This window comes from Leucopleurus acutus (assembly GCF_964270905.1).
Source record: "Leucopleurus acutus genome assembly, contig: HAP1_SCAFFOLD_963, whole genome shotgun sequence".
Taxonomy (NCBI): domain Eukaryota; kingdom Metazoa; phylum Chordata; class Mammalia; order Artiodactyla; family Delphinidae; genus Leucopleurus; species Leucopleurus acutus.
The window spans coordinates 1,696-16,478 of record NW_028138516.1 but is presented as its reverse complement, the minus strand read 5'-3'; the positions used below and the strand labels follow the sequence as shown (position 1 = coordinate 16,478).

Genomic DNA, 14,783 nt, shown 5'->3' with positions numbered 1-14,783 from the left:
GTCTTTTTCAATTATGGTTTTCTCTGAGTATATACCCAAGAGTGGGGTTGCTGGGTTATATGGTAATTCTATTTTTAGATTTTCAAGGATCCTCCATATTGTTCTCCATAGTGGCTGTAATAATTTACATTCCCAATAGTGCAAGAGGGTTCCCTTTTCTACACACCCTCTCCAGCATTTGTCTTTTGTAGATTTTCTGATGATGCCCATTCTAACGGTAGTGAGGTGATACCTCATTGTAACTTTGATTAGCATTTCTTTAATAATTAGTGATGTTTAGCAGCTTTTCATGTGCCTGTTGGCCATCTGTATGTCTTCTTTGGAGAAATGTCTATTTAGGCCTTCTGTCCATTTTTTTATTGGGTTGTTTGTTTTTAAATATTCAGCTGCATGAGCTGTTTATATATTTTGGAGATTAATCCTTTGTCCATTGATTTATTTGTAGATATTTTCTTCCATTCTGAGGGTTGCCTTTTCATCTTGTTTTGTAGTTTCTTTTACTGTGAAGAAGCTCTTAAGTATCATTAGGTCCCATTTGTTTATTTTTGGTTTTTTTCCATTACTCTAGGAGGTGGATCAAAAAAGATGTTGCTGAGATTTATGTCAAAGAGTGCTCTTCCTAAGTTTTCCTCTAAGAGTTTTATAGTGTCCAGTCTTACATTTAGGTCTCTAATCCATTTTGAGTTTATTTTTCTGTACAGTGTTAGGGAGTGTTCTAATTTCATTTTTTTACATGTAGCTGTCCAGTTTTCCCAGTACCACTTATTGAAGAGACTGTTTTTCCTGCATTGTATATCCTTGTCTCCTTTGTCATAGATTAGTTGACCACAGGTGTGTGGGTTTATCTCTGGCTTTCTGTCCTGTTCCATTGATAAATATTTCTGTTTTTGTGCCAGTACCATAATGTCTGGATTACTGTAGCTTTGTAGTATTGTCTGACATCTGGGAGCCTGATTCCTGCAGGTCCATTTTCCTTTCTCAAGATTGCTTTGGCTATTCAAGGTCTTTTGTGTTTCCATACAAATTGTGGATTTTACTGTTCTAGTTCTGTGAAAAATGTCATTGGTAACTTGAGAGGGATTTCACTGAATCTGTAGATTGCTTTGGGAAGTATAGTCATTTTCACAATGTTGATTCTTCCAATCCAAGAACGTGGTATATCTCTCCGTCTGTTTGTATCATCTTTAATTTCCTTCATCAGTGTCTTATAGTTTTCTGCATACAAGTCATTTTCCTCCTTAGGTAGGTTTATTCCCAGGTATTTTAATCTTTTCATTGTGATGGTAAATATGAGTGTTTCCTTAATTTCTCTTTCATATTTTTCATCATTAGTGTATAGGAATGCAAGAGATTTCTGTGCATTGATTTTGTATCCTGCTACGTTACCAAATTCATTGATTAGTTCTAGTAGTTTTCTGGTAGCATCTTTAGGATAGTCTATATAATATCATGTTATCTGCAAACAGTGACAGCTTTATTCCTTCATTTCTGATTTGGATTCCTTTTATTTCTTTTTCTCCTCTGATTGCTGTGGCTAAAACTTCCAAAACTATGTTGAATAATAGAGGTGAGAACGGACAGCCTTGTCTTTTTCCTGATCTTAGTGAAAATTGTTTCAGTTTTTCACCATTGAGGATGATGTTGGCTGTGGGTTTGTCACATATGGCCTTTATTATGGTGAGGTAAGTTCCTTCTTGCCTACTTTCTAGAGAGTTTTTAATCATAAATGGGTGTTTAATTTTGTGGAAAGCTTTTTCTGCATCTCTGGAGATTATCATATTATTTTCATCCTTCAGTTTGTTAATATGGTGTATCAAAGTGATTGGTTTCCATATATGGAAGAATCCTGGCATTGCTGAAATCAACTCCACTTGATCATGGTGTATGGTCCCTTTAATATGCTATTGGAGTCTGTTTGCTAGTATTTTGTTGAGGATTTTTGCCTCTGTGTTCATCAGTGATATTGGTCTGCAGTTTTCCTTTTTGTGTGACATCTTTGCCTGGTTTTGGTATCAGAGTGATGGTAGCCTCGTAGAATGAGTTTGGGAGCGTTCTTCTCTCTGCTATAATTTGGAAGAGTTTGAGAAGGATAAGTGTTAGCTCCTCTCTGAATGTTTGATAGAATTCCCCTGTGAAATCATCTGGTCCTGGGCTTTTTTTGTTTGGCGGTACACAGGCCTCTCACTGTTGTGGCCTCTCCCGTTGCAGAGCACAGGCTCCAGACATGCAGGCTCAGCGGCCATGGCTCACGGGCCTAGCTGCTCCACGGCATGTGGGATCTTCCCGGACCGGGACACGAACCCGTGTCCCCTGCATCAGCAGGCAGACTCTCAACCACTGCGCCACAAGGGAAGCCCTGGTCCTGGGCTTTTTTTATTGGAAGATTTAAAATCACAGTTTCAATTTCAGTGCTTGTGATTGGTCTGTTTACATTTTCTATATCTTCCTGGTTCAGTCTCGGAAGGTTGTGCTTTTCAAAGAATTTGTCCATTTCTTCCAGGTTTTCCATTTTATTGGCATATAGTTGTTTGTAGTAATCCCTCATGATTCTTCGGATTTCTGAAGTTTCACTTGTTACTTCTCCTTTTTCACTTCTAATTCTGTTGATTTGGGTCTTCTCCCTTTTTTTTCTTGATGAGTCTGACTAGTGGTTTATCAAAGTTTTTATCTTCTCAAAGAAGCTCTTAGTTTTATTGACCTTTGCTATTGTTTCCTTCATTTCTTTTTCATTGATTTCTGATATGAACTTTGTGATTTCTTTCCTTCTGCTAACTTTGTGGGGTTTTTTTTCCTCTTTTCTCTAATTGCTTTAGGTGTAAGGTTAAGTTGTTTATTTGAGATGTCTCTTGTTTCTTGAGGTAGGATTGTATTGCTATACACTTCCCTCCTAGAACTGCTTTTGCTGCATCCCATAGGTTTTGGGTCATCGTGTTTTCATTGTCATTTGTTTCTAGTTATTTTCTGATTTCCTCTTTGATTTCTTCAGTGATCTCTTGGTTATTCAGTATTGTAGTATTTAACCTCCATGTGTTTGTATTTTTTACAGTTTTTGTCCTGTAATTGATATCTAGTCACATAGTGTTGTGGTTGGAAAAAAATACTTGATGTGAGTTCAATTTTCTTAAACTTACCAAGGCTTGATTTGTGATCCAGGATATGATCTCTCCTGGAGAATGTTCCATGAGCACTTGAGAAAAAAGTGTATTCTGGTGTTTTTGGATGGAATGTCCTATAAATATCAATTAAGTCTGCCTTGTTTAACATGTCATTTCAAGCTTGTGTTTCCTTATTTATTTCTATTTTAGATGATATGTCCATTGGTGAAGGTGGGGTTTTAAAGTGCTGTACTATTATTGTTTTACTGTCAATTTTCTCTTTAATGGCTGTTAGCATTGGCCTTATGTATTGAGGTGCTCCTATGTTGGGTGAATAAATATTTACAATTGTCATATCTTCTTCTTGGTTTGATCCCTCAGTCACTATGTAGTGTCCTGCTTTGTCTCTTAGAATAGTCCTTATTGTAAAGTCTATTTTGTCTGGTATGAGAATTGCTACTGCAGCTTTCTTCTGATTTCCATTTGCATGGAATATCTTTTTCCATCCCTGCACTTTCAGTCTGTATGTGTCCCTAGGTCTGAAGTGGGTATCTTGTAAACAGCATATATACGGGTGTTTTGTGGTTTTTTTTTTTTTGCATCCCTTCAGCTAGTCTATGCCTTTTGGTTGGACCATTTAACCTGTTTACCTTTAAGGTATTTATCGATATGTATGTTCCTATTGCCATTTTCTTAATTGTTTTGGGTTTTCTTTTGTCGGTCTTTTCCTTCTCTTGTGTTTCCTGCCTAGAGAAGTTCCTTGAGCATTTGTTGTAAAGCTGGTTTGGTGGTGCTGATTCCTCTCAACTTTTGCTTGTTGGTAAAGGTTTTAATTTCTCTGTTGAATCTGAATGATATCCTTTCTGGGTAGAGTAATCCTGGTTGTAGGTTTTTGCTCTGCATCACTTTAGATATGTCCTGCCACTCCCTTCTGGCTTGCAGAGTTTCTGCTGAAACTTTCCGATCAGCTATTACCCTCATGGGGTTTCCCTTGTATGCTATCTCTTGCTTTTCCCTTGCTGTTTTTCATATTTTTTCTTTGTGTTTAATTTTTGGTAGTCTGATTAATTTGTGTCTTGGCATGTTTCTCCTTGGGTTTATCCTATAACGGACTCTCTGCCTTTCCTGGACTTTATTGACTATTTCCTTTCCCATGTTAGGGAAGTTTTCAACTATAATCTCTTCAAATATTTTCTCAGACCCTTTCTCTTTCTCTTCTTCTGGGACCCCTATAATTCGAATGTTGGTGCATTTAATGTTTTCCCAGAGTTCTCTGAAACTGTCCTCAATTCTTTTCATTCTTTTTTCTTTACTCTGCTCTGTGGTAGTTATCTCCACTATTTTATGTTCCAGGTCACTTAACTGTTCTTCTGCCTCAGTGATTCTGCTATTGATTCCTTCTAGAGAATTTAAAATTTTATTTATTGTGTTGTTCATCATTATTTGTTTGCTCTTTAGATCTTCTAGCTCCTTGTTAAAAGTTTCTTGTGTTTTCTCCATCTCTTTCCAAAATATTGGATCATCTTTACTATCATTACTCTGAATTCTTTTTCAGGTAGACTGCCTATTTCCTCTTCATTTGTTTGGTCTGATGGGTTTTTGCCTTTCTCCTTCATCTGCTGCATATTTCTCTGTCTTCTCATTTTGCTTAACTTCCTGAGTTTGGGGTCTCCTTTCCGCAGGCTGCAGGTTCGTCGTTCCCGTTGTTTTTGGTGTCTGTCCCTGTGGGTAAGTTTGTTTCAGTGGCTTGTGTAGGCGTTTTGGTGGAGGGGACTGGTGCCTGTGTTCAGGTGGGTGGGGCTGGATCTTGTCTTTCTTGTGGGTAGGGCTGCATCCTGTGGCGTGTTTTAGGGTGTCTGTGAACTTAGTATGATTTTAGGCAGGCTCTCTGCTAATGACTGGGGTTGTGTTCCTGTCTTGCTAGTTGTTTGTCATGGGGCATCCATCACTGGAGCTTTTTGGCCATTGGGTGGAGCTGGGTCTTAACGTTGAGATGGAGATCTGTGGGAGAGCTCTTGCCAATTGATATTATTTAGGGCTGGGAAGTCTCTGGTGGTCCAATGTCCTGAACTCAGCTCTCCCACTTCAGAGGCTCAGGCCTGACACCTGGCCAGAGCCCCAAGACGCTGTCAGCCTCACGGCTCAGAGGAAAAGTGGGAAAAAAGGAAAGAAAAAATGATAATAAATAAATAAATTAAATAATTAAAATATTAAAATTAAAGAGTAATTAAAAGAAGAAGGAGAGAGCAACAAAACAAATTCACCAATGATAACAAGCACTAAAATCTATACTAAGTTAAACATAAAAATCAGGAACAAGTCAGTTGCAGACAGCAAACCCCAAGTCTACCGTTGTTCCTAAAGTCCACCTCCTCAATTTGGGATGATTTTTTGTCTCTTCAGATATTCCACAGATGCAGGGTACCTCAAGTTGATTGTGGGGATTTAGTCCGCTGCTCCTGAGGCTGCCTGGAGAGATTTCCCTTTCTCTTCTTTGTTCGCACAGCTCCTGGGGTTCAGCTTTGGATTTGGCCCCACTTCTGTGTGTAGGTTGCCCTCAGGCTTCTGTTCCTATCCAGAAAGGATGGAGTTAAAGCGGTGGCTGATTAGGGGGCTCTGGCTCATTCAGGCTGGGGGGAGGGTGGGGTAGAGTAGACATAATTGGAATGCGGGACGAGCCTGCGGCAGTGGAGGTTGTGGTGTCTTTGCACCAGCCTGAGGCACGCCGTGTGTTCTCCCGGGGAAGTTGTCTCTGGATCACGGGACCCTGGCAGTGGTGGTCTGCACATGCTCCCGGGAGAGGAGGTGTGGATAGTGACCTGTACTAGGACACAGGCTTCTTGGTGGCTGCAGCAGCAACCTTAGTGTCTCATGCCCGTCTCTGGCGTCCGCGCTGATAGCCGCAGCACGCACCCGTCTCTCGAGCTGGTTTAGGCAGTGCTCTGCCTTCTGTGGGCAGGCAGGGAAGGAATCCCCTCTCCTCGCACACCTTGAAACAATGGTCTCTTGGCCCTTAGGGCTGGACTCTTAGATCCAGACTTTTTCCCAGACTCCCTCATGGCTAGCTGTGATGCACTATCTCCCTTCAGGCTGTGTTCACGCAGCCAACCCCAGTCCTCTGCCTGGGATCTGACCTCTAAAGCCCGAGCCTCAGCTCCCAGCCACCATCCACCCTGGTGGGTGAGCAGACAAGCCTCTCAGGCTGGTGAGTGCTGGTCGGCACCAATCCTCTGTGCCGGAATCTCTCCACTTTGCCCTCTACAGCCCTGTTGTTGTATTCTCCTCCGAGGTTCCGAAGCTTCCCCCAACTCCGCCAGTGAAGGGCTTCCTAGTGTGTGGAAACTTTTCCTCCTTCACTGCTCCCTCCCCGTGGCGTAGGTCCCATCCCTATTCTTTTTTCTCTGTTTTTCCTTTTTTCTTTTGCCCTACCCAAGTACATGGGGAGTTTCTTGCCTTTTGGGAAGTCTGAGGTCTTCTGCCAGCGTCCAGTAGGTGTTCTGTAGGAGTTGTTCCCCGTGTAGATGTAGTTTTGATGTATTTGTGGGGAGGAAGGTGATCTCCACATCTCACTCCTCCACCATCTTGGAGACCCACCTCCACTGTCTTTCTTACAATTATCAATATTAATACTTAGTTCTTGTAAATGTCGACCTTGTCCTAGGTACTTTATATAATTTACTGTTTGAACCTTTGTACACCTTAAGTTATGTAGCCTTTACACTATCCCAGAGAGGTAAGTTTTTCTTTTGTTTTTGTTGTTGTCATTTTATTATTATTAATACTAGCTTGTTCTTTGATAACGCCAGCCTCCATCTAATCACTTTATATACACTTCCTCATTAAATCCTCATATACCTTAACTTATTTAGCCTCTGGAGCATCCCAGTGATGTGGTTTTTTTCTTCCTTTTGTTATTATTATTATACCATTTTCATTAAAATTATTACCAGTTAGTCCTTTAGTAAACCTGAACTCTGACTTGATATGCTATAAACAATTTAATCATTGAATTATACACCTTAACTTATTTAGACTTTACAGTATCCCAGTGACGTAGGTTTTGTTTGTTTTTATTTATCACTATTATTGTTATTATTACTAGTTATTTTTAATAATGTCGATCTCTGTTCTATGTACTTTATGTAAATTTACTCATTGAATTTAGGTACTTTAATTTATTTAGTCTTCACGGCCTAGGGTTAAGGTAGTTTCCTTTTTGTTTTTTCATATTATTAATCGCAATCATTATTACTAGTTAGTTCCTTAGTAAGGTAGACGACTTCTATGTATGTTACATGCACTTACTCATTGAGCCCTTATCCACGTAAACTTTTTAATCTTCAAAGTATCCCACTGAGGTAGGTTTTGTTGTTGTTATATTATTATTATTGTTACTGGGGAATTCTTTATTAATGCTGATCTCTATTCTAAGTACTTAGTATACATTTATTCATTGACTCCTATACACTTTAAAATATTTTGTTTTCACAGATTCCAGTTAGGAAGGTTTTGCTATTGTTCTTCTTTCTTCTTATTAATAATGAAAACTAATATTACCAGTCAGTTCTTTACTGATGCCAACCTCTGTTCTAAGTACTTATATAGATGGACTCATTCAATCACTCTTATACACCTTAGCTTATATACTCTTCACAGCATCCCAGTGAAGTAGAGTTTGTTGTTTTTTATTATTTTTGTTTTATTATTTTTATTGCCAGTTGGTTTTTATTAGTGCTGACCTCTGTTGAAAGTGCTGTGCATACATTTACTCATTCAGCCCTATACACCTTACTTAGTTGTCACAGATCTCACACAGTAGGTTTTATTGTTATTTTATTGTTATCAGTAATAATTTGTTATTATTCTTTATAGTTAGTTCTTTATTACTTTCATATATTTACGGTTTGAATCCTATAAACCTTAACTTATTTAGTCTTTACAGTATGCCAGTGAGGTAGGTTTTGATGTTGTTTTTTTTTTGTTTTTTTTTTTGCGGTATGCGGGCCTCTCACTGCTGCGGCCTCTCCCGTTGTGGAGCACAGGCTCCGGATGCACAGGCTCTGGACACGCAGGCTCAGCGGCCATGGCCCACGGGCCCAGCCGCTCCATGGCACGTGGGATCCTCCCGGACCGGGGCACGAACCCACGTCCGCTGCATCGGCAGGCGGACTCCCAACCACTGCGCCACCAGGGAAGCCTTGATGTTGTTATTTTATTATTTTTATATATATATATATATATATATATATATATATATATATGTTAGCTCTTTAGAAAATTGACATCTGTTCTAGTACTTTATAAATACTTATTCATTCATTTCTATATGCATTAATTTAGTTAGTTTTTTTTTAATTAATGCTTGTCTTTAACTACTTCAATACATTTATCAAATTCTATAATCCTGGAATGCTATAGTCTTTAATCTTTACAAAATACCATTGAGGTATGTTTTGTTGTTATAATTGTTGTTGTTGTTGTCGTTATTACCACTTTGTTCTTTACTAATGCCAGACTCTGTTGTAAGCCCTTTGGGTACATTTACCTATTGAATCCTACACACCTTAACTAATTTAGTCTCCACAGCATCCCAGATAGGTAGGTTTTGTTTTGTTTTGTTTTTGGTTATATTATTATTATTGTTTACTATTACTAGTTAGTTCTTTACTAATGCTGACCTCTTTTCTAAGTAGTTTGATATATTAACTCATTCAGTCCTATACACTTTAACATATTCAATGAGTGAGGTAGGTATTATGTTATTTGTATTTTTATTATTAATAGTCCTTATTATTATTACTTGTTTGTCTTTTTACTAATGCCATCCTCTTTTCTAAGTTCTTTAGACACGTTTATTCATTCAGTCCCTATATGCCTTAACTTACTAAATCTTTCATAGTATCCCAATGATATATTTTTGTTTGTTTTCATTATGTATTATTATTATTGTTGTTGTTACTAGTTAGTGTTTTATTAATGCCAAGCTCTGTTCTACGTACTTCAATACACATTCATTGACTCCTCTACACACTCACGTAGACTTCACAGCACCCATGTAGTAGGTTTTCTTTGTTTATCATCATCATGATTTCATTACAACTTAGCCTTTGCTAATCTTGACCTCTGTTCTTACTACTTTATATACATTTATGCATTGAATCCTACTCATCTTAATTTCTTTAGTGTTCACAGCATACCACTGAAGTATGTTCTGTTGTTATCTTAGTGCTATTATTATTATTACTATTGCTATTGTTATTATTGGTTAGTTCTCTACCAATGCTGACCTCCGTTCTTAGTACATTGTGTACCTTTACTCATCGCACCCTGTACACCTGAACTTATTTAATCTTCACAGCATCCCAGTGGTATCATTGTTTTTTAAGTATTACTATTAGTTAGTTCTTTAAAAATCTGAGCCTCTAGCCTCTAGCTTTGAATCATATATACTTTAATGTATTTAGTTTTCCCAGCGTCCCACTGAAGTAGGTTTGGTTGTTTTTTGTTATTATTAATTTTTGCAATTATTACTAATTACTTCTTTACTAATGCCATCCTCTGTTCTAAGTACTTTGCATATTTACTCCTTGAATCTTATATACCTTTACTTATTTAGTCTCATAGCATCCCAGTGAGGAGGTTTTGTTGTTGTTATCATTATTATTATCATTATCACTGTCATCGTCACCATTACTATTAATAGTACTCTAATAATGTCGACCTCTAAGTATGTTAAATATATTTACTCTACATCTTTATGCCCCTTAGTTTCTTCAGTCTTCACAGCACCTCAGTGAAGTAGGAGATTTTTTGTTCTTTTTATTTTTGGTTATTATTTTTACTATTTAGTTCTTTGCCAATGCCTACATCTGTTCTAAGTACTTGAAATACATTTACTCCTTGAAGCCTATACATCTTTAAGTAATTTAGTCCTCTCTGTATCCCACTGAGGTAGGTTGTCACTGATATTTTGTTATTATTACTATCATCAGTTGTTAGTTTGTTACCAGTGCTTACCTCTGTTCTAAGAACTATGTGTATTTTCACTCCCAGCATACTATATACCTTCACTTATTTAGTCTTCATAGTATCTCAGCGGGTGTGTTTTGTTCTTGTTATTTTGTTATCATTATTATCATTACCAACTAGTTTTTTAATAATCTTTAGTTTTGTTTTTAATACTTTATATACTTTTACTCACTGAACCAGCATACACCTTCACTTATAGAGTCTTCCCTGCAGCCCAATGGGGTTGGCTTTGTTTTTGTAGCTGTTCTTTTATTTTTGTTTATTATTCTTATTATTACCATTAATTTTTATTATTACTGCTACCTAAAGGTGAAGAAACTGAGGGCCAGACATGTAAAGGAAATAGTTCAATGTCAGGTCTGGTAAATGGCAAAGAAAGGAGTCAGATCCAGGTTGCATCTGGAGGCCATGCTATTACTTCATACCATTAAATGTTTTTTTAAATGTTGGCATTTTAAAATATGGCAAATATTCATTATAAATATAAGAATACTTCTTATCAATACTTGCTAAAACAAACACTTGCAAAAAATATGCAAAAGCATCCGTTTATTTCCTAGGTATATTCTCGGAAGATATTCATGTAAATACTCTCTCATGGACATGTATACAAATGTACTAAGGATGTCATATCTGTAATGACTAAAACCAGAAGTTTTTATGGACATTACATGTCCATAAAAATAAAATAAAATGAAATATACACAGTAATTTCTAAAGCAAACCAACTGAATGTGACTGACATTATATTAAACAAAAGAAACTAGACATAATATTTTATATTTTCATTTATTTGAGGTTCAAGAAAGAGAAAAATAACCTATTTTGATGAAGGTCATAGTGGAGGTTATTTCTGAACACGTGGAAAGAGAGGTGTTAAACATAAAGCACAAATACGTAAAAATGTATGTAAAATATTTTAAAATACAAGGTAGTTTAGGCAGTTGTTTAAAAGGTTATTACAACGTACAGTTCTCATTTGGGCTGCATGAATCTCCGATTAAGAAATACTGTTTCTGGAACAAGTCAGTCTTTGAAGATAACTCCCTTTTTACCCTGAACTTTCTTTCAAAAACCTGACATTTCATTCTAATACATACTATTTTCGTGTTTTGAGTTTTATTGTTTGAGGTATTTTTTAAAGGTTTGGAATATATGTATTGGAAAGTTGACTTTGATATATATCATATGATGTGATACGTATTGACCATCGGCTTATTTTTATTCCAAAAAGTGATGCTTTTCTTTGCAAACTGCCAGGTTTTCTACTTTAGCCTGTATGCAAATTTTATAATGCCTTTGACTTATATTTTCACTGACATCTCATCAGGTTAACCAGACGGGGGCTCCCTCCTCCCATCGCCCACCTCACCGCCATAATCTGAATGGTTCATATCCTCGACATGATACCTCTCTCTCTCCCCCTCTTTCTCCCCCCTCTCCCTCCCTCTCTCTCTCTCCCTCTCCTTCTCTCTCCCTCCTTCCCTCGCTCTCTCCCTCTCTCTTCCTTGCAGGAACGTAATAGTTAAGCGGCAATAGAAACAAGTACCTTGCCATTGTTAAAAGAAAAACTTCGGAAAAGAGGCGAAACCGTGAGTCCCATAGGAGCTAATTAAAGATTTCTTTTTACCCGATAGACGTTATAATTGGTTCAAAATAGAGGTCGAAGCGTGCAGAGTTGGTGCGGACTGAAGGAATTGAGTTGCAAATGGCAGCAAAACTGGTTTTTCCACAACGGGAATAGGACCCAACATAAACTGTCAAAGAAGATAGAATGTACATATGTATTCACTAATTAGGGAGTGGTTTAGGAGTTAGGAAGATTTCCATCGAAGTGCGACATTTTTTCCCTATACCATAAATCCGTGAGTGTTTCTCGAAGCACTATAGTTTTGAGTTACAGTATTTAAAATGAAGAGTGAGAATTCTATTGTCTATGCTGACGATTACCGGACTACTATCATATACGAACACCTATCTAATGGCCAATCTCGGGAACAACTAAAATTAGATATGAAAATATTTCCACCGATAGGAAAAACAGATGGCCTTTGAATTCAAGCAGTTTCAGTGCTGTTAAGATACTTTCTTAATAGTTAGTATTCTTTCAAGCAGTCATAAACAAAGGTTCAGTCATATTGTAAGGTCCTAATTCTTTATATGTTAAACATGTTTATGTGACTTATTTTGAAATTAAGTCACAGGTGAAATAATAGTAAAATTGAGATGAATAGGGCCTTTGATAGCGAGAGTAAGGAAACCAGCATCGAAAATAAACGTGAGAAAGTTCGGGCTCTGAACTATAGTAAAAGGGGACGTCCGCAGGTCTGCGTAGCCTGTGTTACCCTATTGTGGCGCAGGCTTGTCCAGCTGCTGCGATGCTCCTGTGGCAGGAGTGAGCTGCTTATGTTCGTGGGCTGTGAGTGCCTTAACCGGCTTTCCATTCGTGAACGTGTGGCCTTGGCGCAACCGTCCTTGGATGGGAAGGGGTACAACGTCTCCTCTATGTGCATTCGGCTGCACAGTACTGAAGAGTCTGCGGGAAGCGATTTCTGTGGCCTCTTTGGCCTTCCGACGAGGTCGATATTTATAGCCCGGGTATTTGTCTCGGTGCATGGCTCGTAGTCTCTGTGCCTCCTCGAAGAATGGCTGCTTTTCGGCTTCTGTAAGCATTTTCCAGTCGTATCCCAGGCGCTTACTGATCTCTGAGTTTTGCATTTGGGGATTCTCTAGAGCCACCTTTCGCCTTTGATCACGAGACCACACAATGAAAGCGTTCATGGGTCGCTTGACGCGGTCCTGGCCGCTCTCTCTACAATTTCCTCCGGTTTCACACCGATCATTCGAGCTACCGTTGTCCGTCCACAGTAGGGAATGTGCTTTCCCAAAGTCGAGGATATTTCGTTGCTGTACCGCTGGGCTGTAATCCTCACCGTTCACAGTTCTGAACATGGCACAAGCGTATGATTGCACCGTTTAAAAAGGGTGAGGAATCAAAATTCGAAGGTGCAAGTATTACGAAAATTATCTTGCTATTCAAGGGTTATTTCTACTAGGGACTGACTGACTACAGCTTTTGCAGTGAAATACGTACCTCTCCGCCCCCAACACCTCCCCTCAATACCGCCCCCGGCCCTCAGCCAAAGCCCGCCCAGCCAACCTACCTATTCTCAAGGGAAACTATTTAATACGATTGTAACGCTCTGCTTTCTGCTTTGTTTATATCTAATCAAAACCGCTGAAGGTGCTAAAACACCTGCTTTAAAATACAAACTTTGTCATTATAAAGCTATTTTATTATCCCCTTAATGCAAAGGATGAAGGTGCAGCAGAGATACTAATGAATTTTTTATCGTTATGAACGTAAGTGAGTATTATCTTAAACACAAAGCTTAAAGACAACCTGAACCTGTTAGCCATTAGAACACACAGGATACTGAATTCACGCTAATCATGATCCTTGTTTCTTCACTTCTACAAAGTACAATTGAAAATTCTATATCAGTATTCCAGTGGCAAGTAACTCGGAATTCTATTATCTATGCTGACGATGATCGGAATGCTAATATATACTAAAACCTATTTAATAGGCAATCTTAGAAACAATTAAATATAAAAAATGTTCCATTGAAGAAAAACAAATGACCTTGGAACCCAAGCAGTTCCGTCGTGTTAATGTAACACTTAAAAGGGACTGGGTTTTTGTTTTGGCGGGGGTGGGGGGGTGGGGGGGGTGGGGGGTGGTTTGAGAGGGTAGGCTATACAGAAGTATACTTGTCATTCTCTGCTGCACTTTTACATAACGGATGATCAAAACTAAACAAAACAAAAAAGAACAATGTTTTAGAAATCTAAGTTTCTAAATTATAGCTATCAATTTGTCGTCGTCTTTTATATTCTAGGTCAAACCTAGGACAAAATTTAAAAGTCATACTTTACAAAGTGAAATAAGTGAATACCTGCTCCAAATAAATCCTCAAGGCAAAATTGGGAGTTTTGATAAAATATTTGCATGTAATAAAATAGGAGAAATCTTCCCCGACACAAGTTTTAAAACTGTATTTGGAAAATGGGAGTAAAAATTATAGACTGCACAGGACATAACCTATGAAAAATTAAAATAAAAAAAAATCTCACTGAGACTGCCAAAGAGTGATGCCAAAATTCCTAAGAAAATAAAACTTAAATGATCCCTGCATTACATGCAAAAAATCTGCATAACCAAATGTGATTTAAGCAATAAGACATCTGATACAATGAATAATAGAAACTCCAAACAAAAATTAACTTAACCAAAGGACATATCTAAATCCCATAATCTGTATCCTGTCATCAAAGTTTAGTATTCAAGATCAAAATAAAATGTGAAAATATTGTTACCTGGTCCAATTTGAAACAGGCATCTTACTACAGAATCAAATGTTTAAATTGCACTCATACTCAAAAGCAGATTTTGTAAAGTTGGAAATTGTTTAACATGTGAGAAAAGAATATATACCATTTCAAAATTGAAATTAAAAAGCAAAGAGGGATACATTCTGCAATGTGGAGGAACCTTGAAAACATCAACCTTTGTGAAAAAAGGCAGACACCAGAGGCCAGATACTGGAATATTCCATTTATATGAAATCCCCAGAGGAGGCAAATGCAGAGACAGGA

At 37.8% G+C, this 14,783-nt stretch overlaps 1 protein-coding gene across 1 annotated transcript; it reads right to left on the bottom strand.

Annotated features, from left to right (window-relative positions):
* Positions 1 to 12,470: 12,470 nt before the first annotated feature.
* On the bottom strand, positions 12,471 to 13,076 carry LOC309979026 (sex-determining region Y protein; the record flags this gene model as incomplete). The annotated part of the gene is made up of 1 exon (XM_082865842.1): positions 12,471 to 13,076. One exon carries the CDS (start codon positions 13,074 to 13,076, stop codon positions 12,471 to 12,473), a length of 606 nt encoding a protein of 201 aa, XP_082721968.1.
* Between the last annotated feature and the right edge of the window lie 1,707 nt (positions 13,077 to 14,783).